The following is a 26,449-nucleotide window of genomic DNA, read 5'->3' on the forward strand; positions in this document are numbered from 1 at the left end:
CCCCCCCCCCCCCCCCCCCCCCCGGTGAAACGCACGCCGCGCTCCGAGCTGCATCCAATCAGAGCTGCAGCAGTGAGCGCGTCATCCTGTTCTTTATGGAATTCATTATTGAATAAAGTTACATTTTTTTGTTCACATTTACCTGTTTATTAAAATTGCTGTCAATGTTCATTAAAATAAGCCCTCCCCTGAAAATAAGCTCTCTGGTGTTTTTCTGTCCAAAAAAATTAATAAGACAGTGTCTTATTATCGGGGAAACACAGTAGCACTTAGTAACTGATCAAGCCTCTGTTGGGGAAACAGAAGGTATGAACTCCTGTTTCCTGTTGCTGACATAACAGGAAGGAGTTGGCTGAAACAGGAAACTAATGCTGTGTATATAAGAAAAGCCCCAGAGAGGGAGAGTAAAAGTGAGATCTTTTTGGAGCAGGTTCCCTGGAGGCTGCAGAGGAAAGCCCCTCCCAGGTTTGAGAAAATGATTTTGATTTTGAAAACCTGGATGGACTGATTTTGATTTTGGAAACCAGCTGAAACTTCTGATGAGTCCGAGGGTCAGCCGGAGTTGCTGAGGATTTCCGAGGGCCAGATAGAACTGCCAAAAACTGAGAGAGCATGATGGTGATGCTGTACTGTGGCTGAGTCTGTTTGTGGCTTTGTTAAGCCTTCTCTTCCTAGGAACCAGAGACTGTGAAGGATTTGAAATGGACTGGACACTGTGAGCTCCAGTGTGGAGCATGAACTGCACAGAGCTGGACAAGGACCTGGGAGCTGTCTGCCTTTGAATTCAAGTGACAGTTTGGTGAATCCAGGGAGGATCTGGGACCATGGAAGGGGATCCAGGGAATCAGAGAGACCACCCCAAGTCAAGTTGAAAGAAGACTTTACTTGGATACTGTGTACTGACTGAGATATTGTAAATTTACTAGCAACCTAGGGGTAGAGGGTCTCTGTATTTTCTGATGATTGAATAGTGAATAATGAAGGGTGATTGATTGACTAAATGATTGTACTTAGAGGTTGATGACTGAATAAGTAATGGATTTGTAACCTAGTATGACCCTTGAGTGGAAAACTTTGACTATTGTACTTTGTGATTGAATCAATGATTTTGTGAATGCTTGAGTTACTAAATGATTGTTCTTTGTTCAAAACTTTGTGACCACTGTAGTGGAAACTATGTGGCCATTTTCTGTGATAAGTTGTGGTGAATGCTATATTTTGATTTTCTGTGATAAGTTGTAATGTTGTGAATGCTGTATGTGGATTTCTGTGAATGTTTTGCTCTGATTTGTTATGGAATAAATGGAGTGTTCATTATACTGTGTAATCAGAACTTTAAAAGCTGTTCACAATAGCTTTCTTCTGAAAAGCTACTAGTGCTTGGCTTTACACTGACTGACTGTCTGATGGTTTACGATCAAAGCATTAAACTGATTACTCCATTCCTTCAGGAGCAGAGTCAGATTAATTATCTTCTGTCTCTTTTCCTCCCTTACCCTTCCTAAGAACCATGTCTTCTGCATTTGAGTGGGTTGCCAAGAACGTGGTCCAAGAGCTGAGCAAAGATGGGGAGCTGATCCCTGTGGACAGCCTCAAAAGCTCCTCCTGCTTCAGTCCCTACTCCCTGCTCCGGAAGAAGACCAAGAGCTCCTTGTTTTGGAGGTCCCACTATGGTTGCCTCAATTTGACTCTCAAGGACATTCTGGATCCGAGCTCCCCGGAACCAGGTACAATCCCTTGGGGAGGTAAAGGGGTAAGAGAAGGATCTGGGGAAGGTTGCTGAGATGGAATATGGAGGGGAAATGGACTCAGCAGGCTTGGTTAGAATATACAGCTTTCCTAGGACTGACTGTGTGAGCACATGCCTTGCTGTATCAGTGATGTCTGGAACTTTCTGTCCAGCCGCCATAAGTAGAGGTTGTGGTGAGTTGGAAAGGCAATGTAGAACGATGGAATAAGCCAGAGACTTAGGTTTGAACCCTGGTTCTTCCACTTACTAGATGTGTGGCTGGGGATAAACCACTTACCTGCTCTGAGCCTCTGTTTCCTCATCTGTAAAATGAGAATGACAATATTGGTACTCCCTACTTCGTACACTGGTTAGGAAGGAAGCACCTTGTATACCTTTAATGCTCTAGAACTGAGTTATTGTGACTGGAAGGGTAAATATAAGGTTGGCGTCCCAGATGCCTTTACCTTGCCCACTGGTGACTCCTGCTGTAAACCACATTTAATACTCACTTTAGCTAATTGGCCTCTCTCCCTCCAGAAGTGACCCAGCATGGACCATTCCTCTTTAATGACAAGGTGAATGGGCAAGTGTCTACCAGTGTTGAGGCGACCACCTCTGTGCAGGGAAAGAATTCAGGACAGACCTTAGAGTCAAACAGAACTGCCCTCGAGGTCAAGACTCTCACTGTGTTACCTAACACCTGGGACTGCTTACAAAAGGAAAGGTGAGAAGGATGGACAAGACGAGCTGAGAGCTCTAGTGACTTCTCTTTGGTGATAGGGGAAGGTGAAAGAGGGAGTGGAATTAAGGGAAAGTGTCCCGGGGCAACCAGAGAGAAATAGACTCAGGGTTTTCCTTGTGTAGGGGTTGAGTGTACTTTGTATCAATATCAACAAATGTCTTGTGTTGTTTGAATCTTGGATAAGACCCTGTCCCAAACCTCATGGGACTCACAGTCTAGTGGGGAATTAGAGAAAACCATTTAAGCAAAATTCACAATATTACATAAGTGTACTAATGAGTACAAAGTAAGGTCCAAAGAAGAAGGTTATTCCCAACACAAAGAGATCTGGAAAGGTTTACTGCAGGAATGGGTATATGAGTTTATCTTTAATTGATAGGTAGGAATTTAACAGGTTAAGAGAGTAAGGACAGACATTTCAGTAATATGGAACAACATGAGTAAAGAAGGCATGTTCAAGGGAAGTGTTTTTTTATGTATTGATATCTTTTATTTTTATACCAGCTCCACATCTAACTGTCTCTCCCCAGCTGGCAATCCATTCCTTGTGACAAAAAGTACAAAATAAAGGGAGAAATGGGTCAACAAAACTAACCAATGTGGCAGCTGATTCTGACTGTATATAATATTCCTCATCCATAGTTCCCCATCTCTACAAGAAAGGAAGGTTCATTTTTGTTGTCATTTTAATTACTCAATATTAAGTTTTGTTTTTGTTCTTCCCAGTTACATCATTGTAGCCCTGTGTGTATCCTTTTTCTTCTTGTCCTTACTTCATTTTGCATCAGTTCATAGAAGCCTTCCCATGTTTCTCTGAATTCTTCCACTTCTTTATTTCTCACACTCATACATTCAGGTGCCATAATTTGTTTAGGCTTCTACTTTGTTCCCAGTTCTTGGCTACCATAAAAAGTGCTGGGATGAATATGACCTTCTGCCTTTAACCTCCATGGGTCATACATGCTGAGCAGTGGGACCTCCAGGTCAAAGAAGTGAACATTTTAGCATCATTCCAAATTGTTTTTCAGAAAGACTGAAGCAGTTCACAGTCACAATCTCCAGTGTATTAGTCTGCCTGTCCTTCTGTAGCCCCTGTAACATTACTCATGCCTATTTTTGATAATCTTTGCCAACTTTCTGGATGAAAGGTGAAACCTCTGGGTTGTTTTGATTTGCTTTTTTAAGGGAGTTTCAAACAGTCTTGGTTGAATGGAATGGAAAGATCATGGAGTGGAGTCCTATGAAGTAAGATAGGAAAGGTAGATGGCCTCAGATCAAAGGAGGGTATTGAATGTCAGACAGAGGAGTTTGAACTGTATTTAGTAGACAGTAGGGAGTCATTGCAGACTTTTGAGCAGAGGAATGACCTGACCAGATTGACAGATGAGGATGAAGCTGGCAGCAATATGAAGTACAGAGTAAAGGAGGGAGAAGATACAGGAGGCAGGATGGCCTATTTGGAGGCAGTTGGGTTAGTTCATGCAGGTGGTAATTAGGGCCTGTAAGAGGGTGGAGGCAGCGGGTATTGAGAATTGGGACAGATGTAAAAGGTGGTGGAATCAATGGGACCTACTCACTGATTAGATGGGAGATGTGAGAGAGTGGAGAGCCAGCAATAACTCCCAGGTTGTCAACACAGGAGGCTGGGTGAACAGAGCTGGTACAGACAGAAATAGTGAAATCAGAAAAAAGAATCTGGTTTACAGTTGAATAACCCAGTTTGCCGCTGGTTGAGCTTGTGAGTGGAGATGTCCTGTCAGCACTGGAGATAAAATCCAGGTAAAGGAATCTGGATTTAGAATATGGGTAAGTAGCTTATCTTTGAGCCTCAGTTTCTTTATTTAAAGCTAGAAAAGGAGCTGAAAACCTAGAAGCTGCTGCCCTCTCCTGGCTAGTTTCATTTAAAAAGTATTGCTCCCTTTAATCAACTAAATGTTTAAAAGAGGGGTTTGCAATGTTTTTCATCAGGGGCTTGCTGTGGAAAAAAAAAAAAAATTTTCTCTCTATGTGACCTTTGGAGTTTGTAATAAGACCCAGGACTTAGAGTAGGAAGGGAATTGAGATGTTATCTGGTCTCGTCCCTTCATTGTACAGATGAGTAAACTGAGGCTTAGAGAAGTTGCCCCTAAAGCTAGCACTTTTTTTTTGCCCACTGCCACAAGAGCTAGATAGATGTCTTGTGTTTTGAGAGCAGGGCAAAAGATTTTGATCCCACTTTTGATTCTCTCTCCGCTTTGCATGAAAGAGCATGAAAGAATGATGTAGAAGCCATCACTTACTAGGTAGGAGTAAATCATCCAACATAGCAACTAGCATAACAAAGATGTAAAACTGAAAGGGGCCTTTGTTGTTGTTCACTTGTTACAGTTGTGTCCAACTCCTCGTGACCCCATTTGGGGTTTTCTTGGCAGAGATCCTAGAAAGGTTTACCATTCCTTCTCCAGTTCATTTTACAGATGAGGAAATAGAGGCAAACACTGTTAAGGGTCTTGCCCAGGGTCACACAGGTAGTAGGTGTTTGAGGCCAGATTTGAACTCAGGTCTTCCTGACTCCAGGCCCAGCACCCTGCCCACTGTGCCACCTGATTGCCCTGAAAGGGACATCACTTCCAATCTTCATGTGACAGATGAGGAAACTGAGTCTCATGGGACTGAAGGGACTTGCCCAAGGTCAAATATCACTAGCTGAGACTCACTTTCTCCATTCTTAAAATGGGGGTTGTTTTGAGGGAAGCCTTTTGAAATCCTTAAGTGTTAGAGAAATGGTGGCTCTAATTGTTGCTGGCTAATGTGAAAGATTTGCAGGGACTGCCAGTGACAACCTGAGAGCAGCTTTGGGTCTTGGGAGAGGTGGTTAGTGGGTGGGAATGGGGCTGACTAGGGAGGCAGGAGGTCCACCAAAGGCCTCATTCTGTGTGATCATTTCTCTGGGACCAGAGGCAGAAATATCCAAGAGCCACTCTGAGGTTTCCTATACACAGTGCTCAGTAAAGATGTTGATGATGATGAAGAAGCTGATTTGTCCCAGGCTGTCTTTGCTCTGGGGTCACAGACTCTCTCAGTTATGTTTTACAGTGTTCCCTTGTCCTCACAGCCACATTTCCCATCTCCTGCTCTTCTCTACCCCTCCCTACCCCCCATTATATACTTTCTCTTCCATTTACTCTTGTTTGTATCTCTTATTACATTCGATGTGGAATCTTTCACTGGACTATAGAAAGACTATAAAGCCTTTCCATCTTGACTGGATCTACCAGAGTTTTCATGTCATGATAAGGATTAGAAAAGGACTAAGGAGGATGAAAACCTTTCACCTGCCTATTCCTAAGAAATTCACAGACTTTAATTGAGTTACCCCTTACTGACCTCTTCTCCATGAGGTGCTATTCTAAGCCTGATGTCTTCCACACAGCCTTCCAATTGTTCTAGCAATTTTTAGAACTTAGTATTACTATCTTGTTTTGTTTCCATATTGTTCACATTTCAATTTCTTATTTAGTGTTTTATTTTCCTCCAGTTACATGCACAAATAATTTTTTTAACATTCCTTCTTAGGAGGCGGCCAGGTAGCACAGTGAGTAAGAGCACCGGCCCCAGAGTCAGGATGACCTGGGATAAAATCTGGGCTCAGACACTTAGCACCCACCCAGAAACACCTGGCTGTGTAACCTTGAGCAAGTTACTTAACCCCAGTTGCTTAGGGGCAGCCAGGTGGTTCAGTGAGTAAGAGCACCAGCCCCAGAGTCAGGATGACCTGGGATCGAATCCGGGCTCAGATACTTAGCACCACACCCAGAAATAAATGGCCGTGTAACCTTGAGCAAGTTACATACCCCCAATTGCTTTAAAAAAAAAGATTTAACATTCCTTCTTAAATATTCCAGTTCCAAATTCTCTCCTTTCCTCCCTCCCCACCCCACCTCCATGAAAAGGTAAGCAATATATAGGTTATATGTGTATAGTCGTGCAAAATATTTCCATAATAGTCATGTTGTGAAAGAAAACATAGACAAAAACACTCAAGAAAAATAAAGAAAATTTAAAAGGTATGCTTCAGTCTGTATTTAGACACCATCTGTTTTTTCTCTGGGGATGGATAGCATTTTTCATCATAAGTACTTCAGAGTTGTCTGAGATCCTTGTATTGTTGGGAAGAACTAAGTCATTCACAGCTGATACAATATTGCTGTTACTTTGTACACAGTACATTTCACTTTGCATCAGCTCATGTAAGTCTTTCCAGGTTTTTCTGAGAGCATCCTGCTCATCATTTCTTACAGCACCCCATTATTCCATCACAATCATATACCACAATTTGTTCAACCATTCCCCACTTGATGGGCTTCCTCTCAATTTTCAGTTCTTTGCCATGAGAAAAGAGCTGCTGTAAAAGCAAAAAAAAAAGTTAAAAAAATAATAATAATGATAATTTTATAGGGCAGCTAGGTGGTGCAGTGAATAGAGCACTGCCCCTGGAGTCAGGAGGACCTGAGTTCAAATCTGGCCTGACACTTAACACAAAAACTAGCTATGTGACCTTGGACAAATCACTTAACCCCAATTGCCCCTCCAAAAAAAGGAAAAAAAAGAATACTATAGATATAATTTATAGGGGCAGCTAGGTGGTGCAGTGAATAGAGCACTGACCCTGGAATCAGGAGGACCTGAGATCAAATATGGCCTCAGACAAAATTACTAGCTGTGTGACTTTGGGCAAGTGACTTAACCCCAATTGCAATCCAAAAAAAAAAAAGAGCTGCTGTAAATATTTTTGCATTTATAGATCCTTTTCATTTTGGTTTTTAATCTCTTTTGGGATACAGAGCTAGTTGTGATATTGCTTAGGTCAAAAGGTATGCATGGTTTTATAGCCCTTTGGGCATAGTTCCAAATTGCTCTACAGAATGGTTGAATCAATTCACAACTCCACTAACAGTGCATTTGTGTCTCATTTTTCCCACATCCCCTCCACCCTTTGTCATTTTCCTTTTCTCTTGTATTAGCCAATCTAATACGTATGAGGTAATATCTCAGAATTTTTTAAATTTGCATTTCTCCAATCAATAGTGAGTTAGAACATTTTTTGTTATGGGAATAGATAGCTTTGATTACTTCATTTGAAAACTTCATATCTTTTCGACATTTATCAATTGGTGAATGTCTTTTGTTGTTGTAAATTTGACTCACTACTCTATGTGTTTGAGAAATGAAGCTTTTATCAGAGAAATTTGCTTCAAAAATTTTTCACAGATTATTGCTAACTGTATTTAACCTCCATCCTATTCCTCCCCTTTTATTCTATTGTCTGTCCTTTCACCTTGTCCTTCCTCAAAAGTGATTTGCTTCAAACTACCACTTCCCCCAATCTGCCCCTCTCCTTATCCTCTTCCCCTCTTTTTCTGTAGGGTAAGATAGAGTTCTGTACCCTATTGTGTATGTATGCTATTCCCTCTTTGAGCCAATTTAGATGGGAGTAAGGTTCAGTCACTCCCTCTTCTCCTGCATTGTAAAAGCTTTTTCTTGCCTCTTAGCTTAGCATATCTTTAATAAAGTTATATACATGGTTTTAGTTGCCAAGGAATCTTGCAGGATCCCAATATATACAGTTTTGCCAAGTCAAAACTTTTTCCTCTGATCAAAAAATAATACTTACAGAAGAATCTTTTATTGAATATACCTCTCAGTCAATTATGTGACTGTGGAGATTATTATTGAAAATCTCCTTTGAAAGCCTTTTCATATTTTTGAGGAAGCCTTAAAGGAACCCAGAAATGTAAGTTATCATTATTATTACTAACAATATAAAGCCCATCTATTGTTATGATTCTACCTTAGTCAAAAGGAACAAAATAGATGAAAGGGGCAAATGAGTTGCATCGTCACTTAAGAAAATCCAGAGGGGCGGCCAGGTAGCACAGCGAGTTAGAGCATGGGCCCCAGTGTCGGGATGACCTGGGGATCAAATCAGGGCTCAGACACTTAGCATCCACCCAGAAACACCTGGCCATGTAATCTTGAGCAAGTCACTTAACCCCAATTGCCTAGGGGCGGCCAGGTGGCTCAGCGAGTAAGAGCACAGGCCCGGTGTCGGGATGACCTGGGGATCAAATCCAGGCTCAGATACTTAGCACCACACCCAGAAATAAGTGGCCGTGTAACCTTGAGCAAGTTACTTAACCCCAATTGCTTTAAAAAAAAAAAAAAAAAGAAAGAAAATCCAGAAACCAAAGGGGAAAAGCATCAATAAAGCTGAAGATGAATGGAGGGAGAAATGGAAGCAATCTTGTCCTGGGAGTGTAGTATAGATCACTTGGACAAATAGGTTAAAAAGATGAGAGCTTCTGAGAACAGATGTGCAAGTCTTACATGAGATATTATCAACAGGAAACTTCCAATATTCAGATGTCTCCTAGAACTCTCTTCCTGCCAAAAGCAGAAAGCATATTAAGTTCTTCATAAAATTTCTCCACTTCTTCATCTTTCACCCAGAAGATAACTGCAATTATCTTCATGGTGGTCTGTTTGTTGATGCCCCTCATGAGCATTGCAAGGCAAAATGACCAGATGGCCAGGAAATTACATTTTTTATCATCTTTGAAACTAACTCTACTTTTTTATTTGCTTTCCCGAGGAGAATTTCAACTGCCATTCAATTTAGCTACAACTTTTTTGTGTCTTCTGGTATTTTTAATATTGAGAGAGAATTATTGTTTAGTTCCTACTTTAGTCAGTTAATGCATCTGCTATGCAAAAATGTAACATGTAGAGTACTAACAGTTAAACTAATACTTAAGGACAGTCTCTCCAGATGTGCTGTTCTAAAGCTTGTTTTCATCTGATTTCTATCCTCCCTTCACTAAACACCCTGAATGTGATTCTCTTGCAATCACTTCCTCTATTCATGTTGTGATCTTTAACTAATTGAACCCATGTTACCAGGAAGACAAATTCAGGAAGGCATTTCCCTTAGTTAACGCCTCTACTTTTGCATTAGGAAATCACAGCCCTCAAATCAACATGTGGCCCTCTGTCTGACTCTTCCATCTCAATTTTAGGTGGTCAGAGTCTCCCATCAGCTCAGATGTGACAAAACTGCTCTCCTGAGTTGAAAAAAGAAAGTTAAAAGAAAGTCTTATGGCTAACATGAATACTTTCTCTATATTCCTCAAATAAGGTTATTCAAGTTATTTTACAAAGTGGCCCTGAGGGAATCTAAGGTCATTAATTCCTCCTGCTTATAACCTATCATCTCCACATTGGATTACAAATATTTCAAGAACTATGAGTTGCTTGTAACTTGTTTTCCTCATTATTCTTTCACCCACATGATAAGACCATACAAGCCCTACCTCACCCAACCTCATTTGATATAACCCTAGTATTTCAGAGCCAGAAAAAGCCTGAGAGGACATCTAGTCCAATCTCCATGTGAAGAGGAATCCCTTGCACACTTCCCTGAGAAGTGATCCTCTGGCTGCAACTTCACAAGCTAAGATATTTTGCTAGGAAGATAGGTTTTTTTTGTTTATGTTTTTTTTTTTTAAGCAAAAGGTTACACAGCCAGTTATTTCTGGGTGTGGTGCTAAGAATCTGAGCCCGGATTTGAACCCCTGGTCATCCCAACACTGGAGCCAGTGCTCTTACTCGCTGAGCCACCTGGCCGCCCCTAAGCAATTGGGGTTAAGTAACTTGCTCAAGGTTACATGGCCAGGTGTTTCTGGGTGGGTACTAAGTTTCTGAGCCCAGATTCGATCCACAAGTCATCCTGACAGTGGAGCCGGTGCTACTCACTGTGCTACCTGGCTGCCCCTTTGTTTATGTTTTTAAACAAATTTTTTAAATTAAAAATTATTTTCTCTTTCTCCTACCCCATTCTTCCTACCACCATAGAAAAAGAAAAACAAAGCCATTATATCACATATGCAATCAAGAAGAACAATTCCCAAATTGGCCATGTCCAAAAACCATGCCCGTCATCCTTCTGTCAGGAAATGAACAGCCTACTTCATCATCAGGCACCTGAAATTAGTTATTGTGTAGATTAGGGTCCTGAAGTCTTTCAAAAGTTGCTGTTTTTATATAATTGATGTTATTGTATAAAGTATTCTCCTTGTTCTTGCTCAGTATCAGTTCATACAAATCTTCCCATATTTCATTTAAACTGTCCCTTTCATCATTTCTTATGGCACAATAGTGTTCCATAACGTTCATATAACATCATTTCTTCAGCCATTCCTCAAGGGATGGGCACCCTCTTCCCCTTAGTTTCCAGTTCTGTGCACTATAAAAAAAGAGCTGCTCTAAATGATTTTTGTCTAAATAAGTTCTTTTGATCTCTCAAAAATATCTTTTGGGCATTATAGACCAAGAAGTTGTGATTCGGGGTCAAAAAATATGCACAGATTAATAAATTTGGGGGCATAGTTCCAAGCTGCTTTCCAGAAGGGCTGTACCACTTTATAGCTCATCTAACATTAATGTGCCTATTTTCTTCTAGTCCCTCCAATATTTGTCATTTCCCCCTTTTTGTGAATTTGCTAATCTGATGGGGATGAAGTGGGACCTCAGAATTACTTTAATTTGTGTTTCTCTAGTTATTTATGATTTGAAGCATTTTTTTCATACTGCTATTGATAGCTTGAACTAGGAAGATATTCTTCCCTTCTTTATCAGATGATGCCATCCTGACTAAGGACCCCCTCATCTTTGTCAAGGAGTCTGAAACCTCCTCTGGTGGGGGAATTCAGGAGCATTGAGTGGATAAATTCTGGAATGCCCCTAACCAGCAGAAGGTAGCAAAAAGCAACCCAAACTGAGTCCCAAGAAGTCCAATGTCGGAGGAATGGAATTCCAAGTCATCTAACCCAAAGGGAATCACAGGAATAAATATGGAGTGAGTAGTCAGGTGTTATGCCAGAGCAACTAAATCCCATAAACATATATTAAACATTTATTCTCTGTTCAGATGCTGTGCTATCCTGGAATTTCAATGAGATGAGTTTCTTTTCCCCATGGAACCTGTAGCACGAACAAGGTCAGCAATAATTAGAGCTGACAAAATTCCTGAAGACGAGGAGCCTTTGGACTGGCTCTAGTCTGTGTTACTGTCCCCTCACAAGGTAGCTGAAGAGCTACCTTCTAAGCAGTCCCCTGACTTCAACACCATGCCCCTCCTGGATCCTCCCAAGGTCCTTTTCAACTCCCATCTAGCTATTACATTAGAATGCAAACTCCTTAAAAACAGGGACTTTTAAATTTTGCTTGTATCTGTAGCCCCAGTGTTTAGCATGATACATGGCATATAAAAAGTACTTAATAAATGCTTGCTCTGGCACCCAGCTGTGAGCTGACACTTGGCACCAGTTAAGTAACCAAGTGTTTACATCCAGGACACACACATCCCTGAAGAAACTTGCCAACTAGAAAGAGGAACAAAACACCACCTGGGTCCCTGCCTGATTTACCTAGAGCCCTGGAGTCATACTCGACATAATCACTCCAAGAGAAAAGGGGGAGTAGCATTCATTCCCCACGAAGACCAAAAGCATGGACTGAGAGTTCTTACAGGTTCTGATGACTGTGCTTTGTTTTCTCTATGGTGTTTTGGAACTGGCCACATTAGGCAGCTCCATCTGCATACTCAACACATTTTAAGTAGAAAATACCTCTGTCCTATGCAGAAGAAAGCAGCCAGCCCCCTTTTTCTTTATCTTAAGGGTATCCCTCTTCAACCTTCTTACCAGAGGTTTTGTTTCTTTGTCTCTTGAAGCAGGGAGCCTGTCTTCCCTTCTTCCTTTGAGACTAGGTCCCACATTAGTTACTGACCACAAGACCAGCTTCATTCCTCTGTTTCGCTTCATTCCTCTGTTTTGCTTCATTCCTCTGTTTCGCTTCATTCCTCTGTTTCTAATGCCTTGTTTTGAATCTCCTTTCTCTTCTATGAAGCCTTTCCTGATCCATCAACCCAGGTGAAAGTGGTCTTTCCTTAAATTTTCTCTAGGCCCAAGCACTTAATACATATATAGATTAAATTACAAAATGATTCCTAAAGAAATAACTCAAATAATTGGAAGACTAGTCAGTGTTCAAAACTGGGCCATGCCAATGTAATAAAAATGACAATACTGCCAAAATTAATTTATAGATTTAATGCTATGTCATGTAAATTACCAAAGGGGATTTTTAACAGAGCTAGATAAAATCACAAGAAAATTCATTTGGAAGAACGGAAGCTGTAGAATATAAAGGGAAATAATTTTTAAAAGGCAGAATCCAAACAAGAGTAGCACTTCCAGACCTCAACTATATTATAAAGCAGTAATCAACAAAGTCATTTGATGTGTTTAGAAAAAAAGTAGAGCAATGGAACAGATGAGACAAAGAAGAATCAGGAATAATTGAACTCATTAACCCAGTCTTTCATAACCCCCAAAACATAAATTATCTAGGAAAGAATTCCATTTTTCTTTTGTAATAGTGTGTTATTTTTTCTAATTACATGTAAATACAATTTTTAGCATTCATTTAAAAAAATTTGAGTTCTAAATTTTCCTCCCTCTCTAAAATTATAAGCAAATTGATATAGGTTATATAAATGCAATCATGTAAAACATTTCCATATTAAGTCATGTTGTGAAAGAAGAAATAGATCCAACGGAATAAATCACCAAAAAAAGTGAAATACTATATTTCAGTCTGTATTCAGACTTCATCAGTTCTTTCTCTGGATGTGAATAGCATTTTCCATCATAAGTTCCTTGGAATTCTCTTGGATCATTGTATTGCTGAGAAGACCAAGTCTATCCTAGTTGATGGACTTAGCACAATGATGCTGTTAGTGTGCAGTGTTCTCCTATTTCCACTAATTTCACTTTGCATTACATCATGTACGCTTTTCTAGGTTTTTCTGAAATCTACCTGCTCATCATTTCTTATAGCATAATAGTATTCCATTACATTCATATACCACAACTTGCTCAGTCATTCCCCAATTGATGGGCATTCCCTCAATTTCCAATTCTTTGCCATCACAAAAAGAGCTGCTATAAATATTTATGTACATTGAAAGTCTTCCACTTTTTTAATAATCTCTTGTGGGGTACAGACTTAGGAGTGGTATTGTTACATCAAAGGGCATGTGAATTCCATATTTCTTTTTTATTTTTAAAGTAATTGAGGTTAAGTAACTTGCCCAAGGTTACACAGCCAGTTTTTTTTATGTGGGTGTTAAGTATCTGAGGCAGGAACCGATCCCGGGTCATCCCAACTCCAGGGCTGGCGCTCTTACTCACTGCGCCACCTAGCCACCCTGAATGCCATATTTCTTAAGAACTGTAAGGCAAACAAGAAAGTAGTCTGTCAGAAATTAGGATTAGATTACCAGTTTATGCCATAGGATACAAATTCAAATAGGTGATCCAGATAGTAATGATCACTCTATAAGAACACTGAAAGAGAAACAGATGATCCCTTTCACAACTATGGGTTGAGGATGAATCCTTAACCAAACAAAGGACACAGGACACATGCAGTTCTAAAAGATAAAATATGTAATTCTGAATACATGAATTTTAAGTTTTTTTACAAAAACAAAATTAACACATCAAAGAAAAGAAGGGAAGCAGTGGACTGGGGAAAATATTTTGTATCAAATATTTCTGATAATGGTTTTATATACAAGAAATATTGACAATTTATGGAAATATATAAGACCAAAAAAGAAAAGAGCCTTCTCCCCACTAGAGAAGTAGTCAAGAAATTTGAACAACTGGTTCTCAAAAAATTGAAAAACTATTAGTTTTTTTTATGAAAAATGCCCTGAATCACTAGTAATAAGAAAAATTCATATTCTAGACATGTGAGGCTTTACCTCACATCTGGCAAAGTAGCAAAAATGATAAAAGACTGGAGTAGTCAGTGTTGGAAAGGCTGTGGGAAGACAGGCACACTGTTGCATTGTTGGTGGATCTGCGAATTAAATAGAAACTTTTTGGAAAGCAGTTTGGAATTATACAGAGAGAACGACCAAAATGTCCATACTCTGACACAGAGATTCTACTGATAGGAATATACTCCCATGGAGGTTCTTTTCATAAAGAAAAGCTCTGTGTGGGGCGGCTAGGTGGTGCAGTGAATAAAGTGCCCCGGAGTCAGGAGGACCCAAGTTTGGTTCCGGCCTCAGACATTTAACACCCACACAAAAAAACTAGCTGTGTAACCTTGGGCAAGTTACTTAACCCCAATTGCCCTCCCAAAAGTGCAAAAAAAAAAAAAAGAAAAGGTCTGTGCATGCCAAAATTTTTATGGCAATACTTATTGTGGTAGCAAAGTTCTGAAAACAAAGTAGGTAATAATTGGTAGAGGAAATAGCTAAACAAACTGTAGCATGTAGATGTATTGGAATATTATTATGCTGTTAAAAAAAAGGTCAACATGATGAATTCAGTTAAGCAAGGAAACCTTTTTACAAACTGGTGTAAAGTGAAGCAAAGACCGGAAAACAATATAAGCAATAGATTATTGTTCAGTCATGTCTGACTCTTCATGACCCCATTTGGGGTGTTCTTGGCAAAGACACTGAAGTGGTTTTGCCATTTACTTCTCCAGATCATTTTACAGAGGAGGAAACTGAGGCAAATAGGTTCAGTGACTTGCACAGGGTCACACAGCTAGGAAGAGTCTGAGGCCAGACTGAACTTAGGTCTTCCTGACTCCAGGCCTGGCACTCTAGCCACTGCACCACCTCGTTGCTGCAAAAATGATGTCTATAACCCTGTCAATGGAAAGAAGAACTACAGAATAATTGTAACTGAATGGTGTAAAATTATGAAAAATAAACTTGGCTGAAAGAAGAGATAAGAAAAGGAAGCTCCCCTGGTTCCTTGCAGAGGCTGGGGACCGTAGGTGTGGAACATTGCTGGTCATGTCAGATTTTCTCCTAGGTGTTGGTTGATTTTGCTGAATTTTTTTCTTCCTCTTTTAAAAAAAAAAAATCTTTGTTATAAGGGGTGATGGAAGGAGCAGAAGGAAGGATACCTGAAGAAAATCTAGGTGATGTAAAAGTAAAAGATATCAATGAAAAATCTTTTAAAAACCTTCTCTGAGTACTTTTTCTCCCTATCACACTGTACCTCTTATTCATGTACATGTAGCAAAGGCTCTGGCTCTGAAATCAGAGCTTCCGAGTCCCAGTCTTGTCTCTATTGCTTATTACCTCATGAGGTTGAATGAGTTATGTAACTTTCCCAGGCCTCAGTTTCCCCATCTGTAAAATGAGGAGGTTGAGTTAGAGGACCTCCCTTCCAGCTCTAAATCTGTGATTCTGTGATAAAAGGTTATGAGGAAATTGAGAAAGGAAACATATTCTGCTGCGACCGGGAAGGCTTCTTCCTGAAAAGGGGAGCAGAGACATCAACAGATATAGATGGGGGAGGGAGGGAAGATACCCCAAACCCCTAGGGCAGCAGGAGCAAAGGCAGGAGGCAGGAGAAGGTGCAGAGAGACATGGGGGCAGTTAGTTCAGATACATTACAGAGGACCCAAAAGGGAACTGGACACAGGCTAGAGCCACCCTTGTGGAGGGGGTGGGACCTGAGAGGGAGATCTTGTCAGGTGCTCTGCCTGCTTTAGAACTCTTTGAAGCATCCCTGGCCTGTGCATAGAGGCCTCCAGCAAGAGGGAGCTAGCTACTTCACCCGCTGCCTATGCCTGTGTTAGAAGGCTCTCGTTGTTAAGGAAGTTCTTTACTTTGAGTTGAAATAGATTCTGGAGCTGGTCCTGTTTCCTCCCTCTGGGGCTAGAAGGGAACAAGTTTGTGCCTTCTGCCCCATGACAATCCTTCATATATTTTAAGAGAAAGATCATCATGTCTCCTATAAACTCTCTGTTCTCCAGGCTAAACAACCCCAGTTCCTTCAGTTGTTTCTATCCCACTTAATTGTTGTTTTTTTTTCAAACTTATCTTCATCTCCTTCTTAGCATGGCCCTCCCTTAATGATATCCCTCCTAAAATGTGTTTGTCTTTATAGGAGACAGGGATCCTTTAAGCTCCTGGCACAGCTTCAGGCCTTCCAAACATGTGCACAAACCATTCTCTTGAGTCCAAAGCACCACTTCACACCATATGAACTCCCCCAAGGGGCAGTAGCTTGGAGAAATCCAAATATGCTATACCCCTGTAAATGGCCTTGAGCAAGGTCATAACTGAGAGGGATGGGAGAGGGAATCCCAAGCCCCTTACCTGCTGCCTTCTCTCCTCTTCTACAGGAAATTGAAAACACCAGAGCCCTCCCTTCTTGAAGAGCTTCGGAAAAGGGGAGAGAACCTGTATGTTGTGGTAGAAGCCGTGAAGACCCAGAAAGAGACCATTTTGAAGAGTTCCAGAAAAAAGGAAGGTTTGGGAAGATGACCATTCCTGGGGACTCATTTTCCTGTTTAGAACTCATACTTTGGATAGATAGGAGCGGGGAGGAGGTCCCCAGCATCCCTTGACCTTCTAGCCTTAGCTCCATAACCCCAGAGATTCCCAGCAGGCAGCTAGAGACCTGCACTGGGCCTGGACACTCTGCAGGTGCACATCCCTTTCCTGTGTCCTGCTTGGTACATATCCATTAAGAATACCAAGTCCTAGTGTGGGTAATTGGTGCTTAGTCAGCTCTCAGCCATTCTCAGGAGTGTGAGTATTCATTAAACAGCAGATAATCCAAGAGTGCTTCAGCTGAGGTTTGGAATGCAGTAGCACAAGTCAGGAAGCTATGAGAGGGTTGGATGAGCTGACCTTGGAGGACTCTTCCAGTGCTAGATACGTGATTCCTGTCCTCTTTTCTTCTCTCTCCAGGGTCAGGGTGGCTGGAACATAGTGAAGACAGTGACTGTCCCTGAAGGCAGTATACTTGCTTTTCAGGTTGCCAAATTGATTATCCAGGACCACTGGGGTAAGATGGATCAGAAGGACTGGGGTGGGGAGGATGGAGAGGTTGGGGAAAATTCCCCATGAACCACCCTTCTCCTACCAAGGACTGAGGGAGGTGGGGAAGGGAAGGGGGCATTACTGTAGTACATGTCCTGGTGTTGGGGAACTCAGCTGCCCAGCTGGTTAGGCAGATAACATCTGCAGAGACCACCCCATCCCTCTCTGCCCCACACATACACTCTTAGGTGGGAGGGCTCACTTCTGGGCTGGAACAGAAGAATGGGAAAAGGAGACCAGTCTTCTCCTTACTGAATTTTCCACTTACCCAGGAGAGGGTGCAGGAGAGGCGTTGGGAGCACCATAGAATGGGTATCCTTTTTTCCTTTTCCTTCCTCCCCTTCTAGTCATTTTCTTTTTCTGGATTATCATAAACTTTGTGCCAACTACAGAAAATAGGAAGTACAATACTTATAATTCAAGGGTCTCCCATTAACTGGATGAACTGTTCCTTCCAGAGGTAGTGGTCATATCTTAGTACATGGTGTACAAGACTTGTCCTGGCCAAAAATTCATCCCCCTGCAGCCAGCCAGGGGATGAGTCTCTGTACTGAGCTAGGCTGGCCCTTACACTACAGACCTGCACCTCTACTTGAAGCCTTTCTAGATTATTCTGGCACTTAGCACAGGGTCTGGAACATAGCAGGCCCTTGATAAATGTTTATTGATCAACAGATCGATAGTCAAACCACTAAGACCAAGCCTCTGTTCTACTGCATCACTTCTACATCCCCATTTCCCAATGAGGCATCCCTGAAGATGACTTCAGGTGACAACATGCGAGGAAGAAGATGCTAAATAACACTGTGAAATACAAATTATTTACATTTTTTATTTTTATTTTTTTATAATTTACATTTTTTAAAAGGAGAAAACATGTACAAAATCTTCACAGTACTTTATTTCCTGCAGCCACTCCGTCCAGTCTCTTTCCTGCTCTTATGCTACTAGGCCTTTGATGATATTAATTTTAATAGACTCACATTCAGTCAATTAGTAGATATTTATGAAGCACCTACTGTGTGCCAAGTCTTGTGCTAAGTGCTGAGGATACAAAAAGAGGCAAAAGACAGTTCCTGCCCTCAAGGAGTTTACACTCTAAGGGGGATAAAACATGCAAACAAATATATAGAAAGCAAGCTATATAAGGCATGAATGGAAAATAATTAAGAGAATGTTCTGATGTGTTAAGTGTGTTCTAACCCTTTCAGGTGTGGGTTAGGCCAGATGGTCATTGAGATCCCTTCCACCTCTCAAATTTTCTGTCTCAGATTTTGTTCTCTTTGCTCTGCATCACTTAGAGATTAAATCCAGCCTCAGACACAAGTTGTGACCTTAAAAGTAATCACTTGCAAGTGACTGTAGGCAGGTCACTTAAACTCTATGGGCCTCAGTTGTAAAGTGGGGATAATAGCATTTACTTAATAGGGTTCCTATGAGGATTAAATGAGAGAATATTTCTAAAATGCTTAGTAAAATTTCTGGAACATAGTAGGAACTTAATAAATGCTTATTTCCTCCCCTCCCCTTTGCTTCCTTCCCCTCTTTCCATATTTGTTTTCATTCTTCATATGTGAAGTTTTTTTTTATTACTTAAAAATATTCCAAGACATTGACATGCCCCAATCTATCCCATCACTTCACAATCTCCATTGGGACAATGGGTAGAAATTAGGTAGGAGTAGATAATTAGTACCTTAAAAGGGAAGGGAAATCTTCCAATCTGGCTCAGACTGACTCATGCAGTGGTGAGCTCTCCATCACTCAAGCTATTAATGTCAAGGCTAAATGACCACTGGTCAAGGAGACCAGAGACTGTTTCTCAGGCACAGTTTGGACTAGATGCTCTCTGAAATCTAGATGCGACATTTTTCTTGAATTAATTCAGTAGTTGGACATTACATTGTTTTCATTTTTTCATGAAGCTTCTCTGCCTATTTTTGCAGAGGTTGGCCTTTTCTTTCCTATTTTAATTACAACCTTCCTCCACCTAACTCTTCCTCTGATGGGTTATCAGTGTGTTGTGGTGGCCCTGGGTTCTCAGGGAAGGCTCTGACACATGATTCTGACTTAGAGAAGTTTTGGATATGGGCCCCTGCTATGTCGGTCACTTCAGAACCAGTCTGATTAAATGTGGAGGTTCCTCATCACCAGCACCTAGGTTTGGTCCATGATTGTAGAGGGAGTGTCCACCCCAATGAAGTCATAGGTCCTTAAAGCACTACGGTTATATCAGCTTTAAGATAAAGTCCTTGGCCTTGGCTTTCTTATTGGTAAAATGATGGGTTGGACCAGTTGCTATCTCAATTTGTCTTCCAACACTAATCATCATCCTGGCAAGGAAATCCTCAGGTCAAAGGGTATGATTGGTTTTGCAGCTTTTATGGAATAGAGCCAGACGGCTTTCTAAAAAAGGCTACACAGATTCATAGCCCCTCCAGTAATGGAACCCTGACCCTTTTAATCCATAGCTGCAACTACATTGAATTTTATCATTTTTAATAATTTTTTTCTTTATCTAGAAGTTCTTCTACTTCCAGACAAGAAGCAGAAAACCTTCGCACCCAAAGGTGAGTGACAAGTTTGGTTGTCTTTCTGGCCCCTGGGGCCCAGTGAGCCCTTGACAGCCCATCCACAGGACAAGAGTCCAGGCAGCTCCTCAAGGACACTCTTAGTTTCCTAGAATTGAGTAACTGCCCTCCCCAGTTCTGATTCAGCCCAGGGTTCTAGCTAGGTGAGACACAGAGAGAACTAAGTATCGTTTCCCTCTATGTAGGAGGGAGGAGACAGAGCATGGGAAATAAGAAGAAAGAAATAGAATGGTGGAGAGCCAGCCTCCAAATCCCCAAATGGGTTTGAGTCTAGCCTCTGACATGGACTGGTTGTGTGATCCCAGACAAAGTATGTCATTTCACAGGGTCCTGGTGGATATCTGTGCCTGTGAGCTGCTAAAGGATTGTAGATAGGCACTGGGAGAGGGAGCTTTTTCATTGGCCATTCTAAATATCAGTGAAATCACTGAAACTAAAATATATACAGGGTGTCCCAAAAGTCTGTTTTTGTCATGCTGTAGCTTCAGGCATGGCCAGATCTTTGTGACCTCGTTTGAACTTTTCTCAGCAAAGATACTGGAGTGGTTTGCCTTTTCCTTCTCTAGCTCCTTTTTCCAGGAAGAGGAAACTAAGCAAACAAGGTTAAGAGAGCTGCCCTCAAAAGTCTTAGTGCAATTTAAAGCTTTAATAGCATTTGAAACACTCTCTATCTATGTATGTACATCTGTGTCTGTGTCTATGTATACACACAAAGGTGTGTGTGTGTATATATGTGCCTATTCCTCTCTCTATCTATATCTATATAGATCTATGTATATGTACATAGAATCTACATGTGTGTAGATGTATATGGGCTGCTAAGTGGTATGACAGATATAGTGCTGGGTTCCAAGTGAGCAAGGCCTGAGTTCAAATCCAGCCTCAGACACTTACTAGCTGTGTGACCCTGGGCAAGTCACTCAACCCTGTTTGCCTCAGTTTTCTCATCTGTAAAATTAGTAGGAGAAGGAAATGGCAAACCACCCCAATATCCCCATCAAGAAAACCCCTAATGGGGCCATGAAGAACCAGACACTATCTAGAACACAACTCAGCAAAACAATGTATACACACATACAAATTACTTTAAGATTTGCCAAATACCGTGTGTACATCATCTAATTTGAACCTCCCCACTACCGTGTGATAGGGAGTCCAGGTGTGTTAAGGACCCTGCCTCATAGCTGGGCCCCCTGTCTCCTGTCCAGGATCCCATTCCCTCTGCCTCACTGATGGTGATAGAAAGGTGAAGATCTCAGAGGAATATTGAGTCCTACTTGTTTGTTAGGTTGTTCTCTGGTGCCTTTCCTTCATCTGTCTAAACAAGATGTCAACCTTAATTTGCATGTTTTATATTATTTTAGATTTGTCTAATAGAAAATTTCTTAATACACTTGAATATTCCTGGTTCTGAAGGGGTGAGATGGGCAGATGTTAGCCTCCTCCTTTTACAGATGAAGAAGCTCCACTCTTAACTCATGGTCAGCAGAGACCTTAGTTCAAATCCCACCTCCTGTATCCACACTAGCTGCGTGTTGTGGCCACGCTGCTGATGGACCCAGTCTCCTCACCTATAAAATGGGAATCATAGCCTCAATAGCCTGGACCTCTCAGGGCTCCTTTGAGATAAACTGTGACAAGTTCTTTGCAGACTTTGAAGCCCTAGCTAGCTAGAAGTCAGCTGTTATTGTTAGGTCTGACACTGGCCCAACCAAGTCAGCTGCTACCCTGGATGGTAAGAGCCATAGGGATGGGAAGAGAAGCTGAGTCAGGGACATGTGTGGGATGGGTTTGATTCTTTGATTTGAAGTGGGGCAATGTTGCTCTGTACTATGATTCCTCAGGAATCCTGGGGATGGAGGGATGGCCTCTGAAGAGTAAAACAGGGATTGTTTCTTTTCAGGACAGTATGTAGAATCCACTTCTCATCAGGACAGTGACTTTTTTTTTCTATGTTCCCGCCACCTCCAACTCTCTCAACTGAAACACAAATATAAAAGCAGCCTGAAATATTCAGAGGCAGGATCTATGGGAAGGCCAGGGTTCACAGGCCAGGGAGGGTCCAAGAGGGAATGACAGGGCCAGGACCACACTGTTATGGCTCTCTCACAGCAGCACCAACGAGGTGGGTTCTAGTCCCTTCCTAGGGACTGTGCTTAGGTGAGGGGTGGAGGCAGAGCACCAGTAGGGGGGGAGGGAGGGAAGCAGGGGGACCCTGGCATGGGGAACCAGCCTCAGGTTTCTAGGAAACTGGCCTCAGTGGGACCCCAGACTGTTTCTCTTACCTTATGTGCCCTACATGTCAAATCACATAATATTTGTAAAATATTTAGGATAGTACTCAGCACACAGTTAATGCTTTATGAATGTCTATTCCCTTCCCTTTCTCTTCCTCTAATCATGGAAGGCCAGGGGCTTCCCCAGAGTCCAGGGGGTGAGTCTTCCTCTGCTTTCATTTGTCTGTGATCCAAGAGCTGAGGGTTCTAAGGGGCTGAAATGGGCAGAGTCTGCATGAGATTGGACTAGGCAGCCCCTCTATGCTTGGGCACATGCCTGCCCTTATTCTTTGTACCTACATGAGACCCTCATGCCTGTGGCACAGGGCAGGGGTTTACACTCCACATGGCCTTAAAGTGCTATGGAAGGCTCTGATGATATTGTAATAGTAATGGAATTTAAAGATCCACCTGTATTGGCTTGGTTTTCAGATTGATTGTGTTAAAACCCAGAGCTTGTGAATCCCACTTGTGGGATGGACTTGTTGATGTGAAAAGAGAGTGCTGAACTGGGAGGAGCTGGTGACATAAATTTAGAGAGACACAAGCAAAGAGAAAGACAGAAGAATTTTTTGGAAGCAGCATCTTGGAGGCAGAGAGAGATGGAGAGGATTGCTGAGGGCCAGTTTGAATTGCCCAGGACTTTTGAGAGCTGCCACTCAGAGCTGCCAAGGACTGAGGAGACATGGCTGTTAGGCTGGCACTTTGTCAGTCTGTTTTGATGTTGTTTTGCAAGATTTGTCCACTGGTGAAAGACAGTCCTGTTGTTGCAGAGGTCTTGGAACCTTGCTATTGGTTCAGAGCTCCTGAGACTGTTCTGCAGACAGAGTGAATTCTGTCCACTGGTGAAGGACAGTGCTGTTGTTGCAGAGGCTCTGGAACCTTGCTGTTGGTTCAGAAGCCCTGAAGATGGATTTTCTTGTTGCATGTTTACAGAAATCCTGGAAGAGGGTTTTGCTAATGTTTTCAGGGGTCCTAGGACTGTTCTGCAGACAGAGAATGAATTAATGAAGACACTGGCAATATATCTTGTGGCCCTGCTAAGCTTTGTCTCCCCAGGAACAAAGATTGCTGAGAATTTGCCTCAGGTCAAGATGAAGAAAAGATCTCTCTTTGGGTATTAAATGCTGTACTTAAGCTTGTTATAACTCTGGGGTAGATTCATTTGTGATCCAAGGGGGGGAACTTTTTACTTTTTTGTGCTCTGTGATTGAACAAATGAATGTACTTTACTAATGATTGGAAACTAATCTCCATTTGAGAAGAGGGGCTTTGTGATTGACTAAATGAATGTACTGCCTAGGGGTGGAGTAGTATTTAGAAGGGACTTTGTGATTGATTAAATGAATGTAATGTCCAGGGGTGGAGTAGTACTTGATTGAATTACACTTGGTGAATGCTGTATTTTGAATTATGCCATATTTTGATTTTCTCTGTTCTTAATGTCACTGAATAAAATGGAGAGCAGCTATGCTGGTATTTTAGACCTTGGGAAGCTGCCTTTGCTTGGCATTACAGATAGTAGCTAACATTCTGTAGTGTTTACTCTGTGCCAGATAGTGTACTTTGAAATTGTTATCTCATTTGATCCTCACACAACCCTGGGAGGTAGGTGCTATTATTACCCCCCATTTGACATGAGGAAACTGAGGCAAACAGAAGATAAGTGACTTGCCCAGGGTCATACAGCTGGTAGATATCATGATTCCTGATTCTAAGCATGGTGCCCTATCTACTGTTCTGCTTAGCTCTATGAGAGGGAAGGTGAGAGATGATGGAAAGGGGGTTGGGGTTCCCCAGCCTTCCATAACATCTCACACTGCAGCCAAAGAGGCAACACACCCAGAGGAGGAGGGTGAGCAGGATGGATGGAGGCATTGGAGAACATGCTATGGAAAGATAGACTGAAGGAAGTAGAGATGTTTAGCTTAGAGAGAGCAGTCTTCAGGTAGTTGAAGGTCTCACAAGTAAGAGGGATTAATCTTGTTTTGTTTGAACTCAGAGAGGGGTGGAAGTCAGAAACAGGTCAACCAGTTCTTTGCAAAGACTGTCTTCTATCCTATTATATTTCCTATCAGTTGCAGATGAGGACTTTTCAAATGTCTGTGATGATGCCTTGATTCGACCTTCATGTAGCATGGGCACTTACTCCGAAAATCATCAGAAGGACCCTAAAAACAAGGGTGGAGGTTCCCGTGTAGGTTTTCAAGTGGATGCCGGGTCTGGTAAGAGCTGTGTGTAAGAAGTTTCCTAAAAGACTTCATCCAGGACAGGTAGGATTGGAGAACGGCCAGGATTGGTTGTGTCCTGAGAGTAACCACAGATGGGCAGGTTGGAGGGAGGCACCCTACTCAGGGTGGATCCATGGAGGATGGTTGGGAGGATAGGGACAACAGTTGCATTGGGTAAGGAAGTGTAAGGCAGTTGTCAGATTCCCCCTTGACATGAATATTCACATCAGGCAAGTAGATGGTGTATCTACATATATGGGATAGAGCACTGGACCTGAAGTCAGAAGTCCTCAATTCAGTCTGGCCTAAGGCTTTTACTAGCTGTGTGATCCTAGGCAGGTCACTTAACTGCAGGATCCCTCAGTTTCCCCATCTATAAAATAGAGATGATAATAGCACCTGCCTCCCAGGATTATTGTGAGGATCAAATTAGATAATATTTGTTAAGCACTTGCAAAGTGCTGTATAAATGCTAGCTATAAGTGAAATGTGACTATAGATGTACTGAAGCATCAAAGAAATCACTGATGCCTTTATCCAAACCATTGATAGAGATGCTAAACACAATGTCCTTTCTCTGGGAAGTGCAGGGTGACTCTTCAACCCTGACTCCTTTTTCTGTAGGAAGGAAGAGCACATCACTGAACTTAGCTGTGGTTGAGTTTGGGAATAGGGCATGTGGCTAGCTACCCTGCCTTCTTGTGGTGGAGGGAGGGCCCAGACTCCTCCATGGGGCCCCATCAACTGGGTAAAATTCTGGAGGCCAGGGAATATCAGTGTCCACCTGGGTTGAAGAGGATATAAAGCAGGGGGCCACTCCAGCAGCCTGCTGAGCCTAAGGCTGCCCAGGCAGGGACCAGGGATGAAGGGCCTGAGAGTTGGGGTGTGATGCTGACCTTAGCTGTCTTGTTTTTTCTAGATCTCAACACAGTGTTAGGCTTTGAGCAGCTGAAGGCTGAGGTGGAGAATGAACAACGCCCACTGACCATGCAGCAACAGCAGGACAGGAAGCAACAGCAGTCTCTGCTTCAGGCTCTCCTGGGGCTCCTCCAGAGTGAACGTGACCTGCTGTACTTAGAAGACATGGTGAGAGAGTCTGGAAGTTAGGGTGACAGAGAATTACAGGATTGGGGGCTGGAGTAGGAGGGTACAGAAGGGAAGAGCAGGATAGGGACAACACCGAATTTTGAGTTAGAGCACCTGGCTTCATATCAGACTACTTTTTTACCATTTGTGCCACCTTGGGCAAGTCAGCACAGCTCTCTGGGCCTCTGTTTCCTCATCTGTAAAATGAGGGCATTGAACTAGATGAATGCCAAGGGCCCTTCCACTAGATCCTACGAACCTGCAACTTGAGGAACTCCCTGAGAAGTGGAGTTGGAGGAAGGAGGGTGGTCTAGGGATTGTAGTTGAGAAGGATGGCTGAGGTGCAGGGCCCAGGGAGCAGGTGCTTTAGTAGCTGGTGATTGCTGGGTTGTTTTAGACAGCTGGGCACTGAACTGAGTCAAGATCCAATTAATCAAATAAGTCAAGGTTTGTAATTATGTAGGAGAAAAGAACTGAATCCTATCTGAGAAGAGCAATTTGTGCCTACAGAAACTCCCTGGAACCTACAGGTTTTTAAAAAAATGCTAATAATAATTTTTATTCTTATTATTTACATTTGGATATTAAAATGTACAAGGCAGCCAGGTGGCACAATGGGTAGAGTGCCCAGCCTAGAGTCAGGAAGACTTATCTTCCTGAATTCAAATCTGGCCTCAGACACTTAACAGTTGTGTGACCCTGGGCAAGTCTCTCTCTCACTCTCTCTCTCTGTCTCTGTCTCTCTCTCTCTGTCTCTGTCTCTCTGTCTCTCTCTCTCTTTGTCTCTCTCTCTCTCTCTGTCTCTCTCTGTCTCTGTCTCTGT

General features: G+C 42.1%; 1 protein-coding gene across 3 annotated transcripts in view; it reads left to right on the plus strand.

Moving 5' to 3' along the window:
- LOC138167950 (gasdermin-D-like) overlaps nt 1–26,449 on the plus strand; it is a 41,915-nt gene that overhangs the window by 2,613 nt on the left and 12,853 nt on the right. For 2 of the 3 annotated variants that reach the window (XM_069096911.1, XM_069096913.1), the window contains exons 2-8: nt 1,507–1,727; nt 2,270–2,456; nt 16,740–16,861; nt 17,309–17,407; nt 19,965–20,012; nt 24,388–24,534; nt 25,460–25,626. In XM_069096911.1, coding sequence (XP_068953012.1) covers nt 1,511–1,727; nt 2,270–2,456; nt 16,740–16,861; nt 17,309–17,407; nt 19,965–20,012; nt 24,388–24,534; nt 25,460–25,626 — 987 coding nt within the window. In that variant the 5' untranslated portion in view covers nt 1,507–1,510. The remainder of the gene's footprint in view (nt 1–1,506; nt 1,728–2,269; nt 2,457–16,739; nt 16,862–17,308; nt 17,408–19,964; nt 20,013–24,387; nt 24,535–25,459; nt 25,627–26,449) is intronic. The other variant, XM_069096912.1, reaches the window with a different exon arrangement.

Source organism: Petaurus breviceps, unplaced genomic scaffold, assembly GCF_028583685.1.
Source record: "Petaurus breviceps papuanus isolate PSGF00001 unplaced genomic scaffold, PetGlider_PUasm1.0 339, whole genome shotgun sequence".
Taxonomy (NCBI): Eukaryota; Metazoa; Chordata; class Mammalia; order Diprotodontia; family Petauridae; genus Petaurus; species Petaurus breviceps.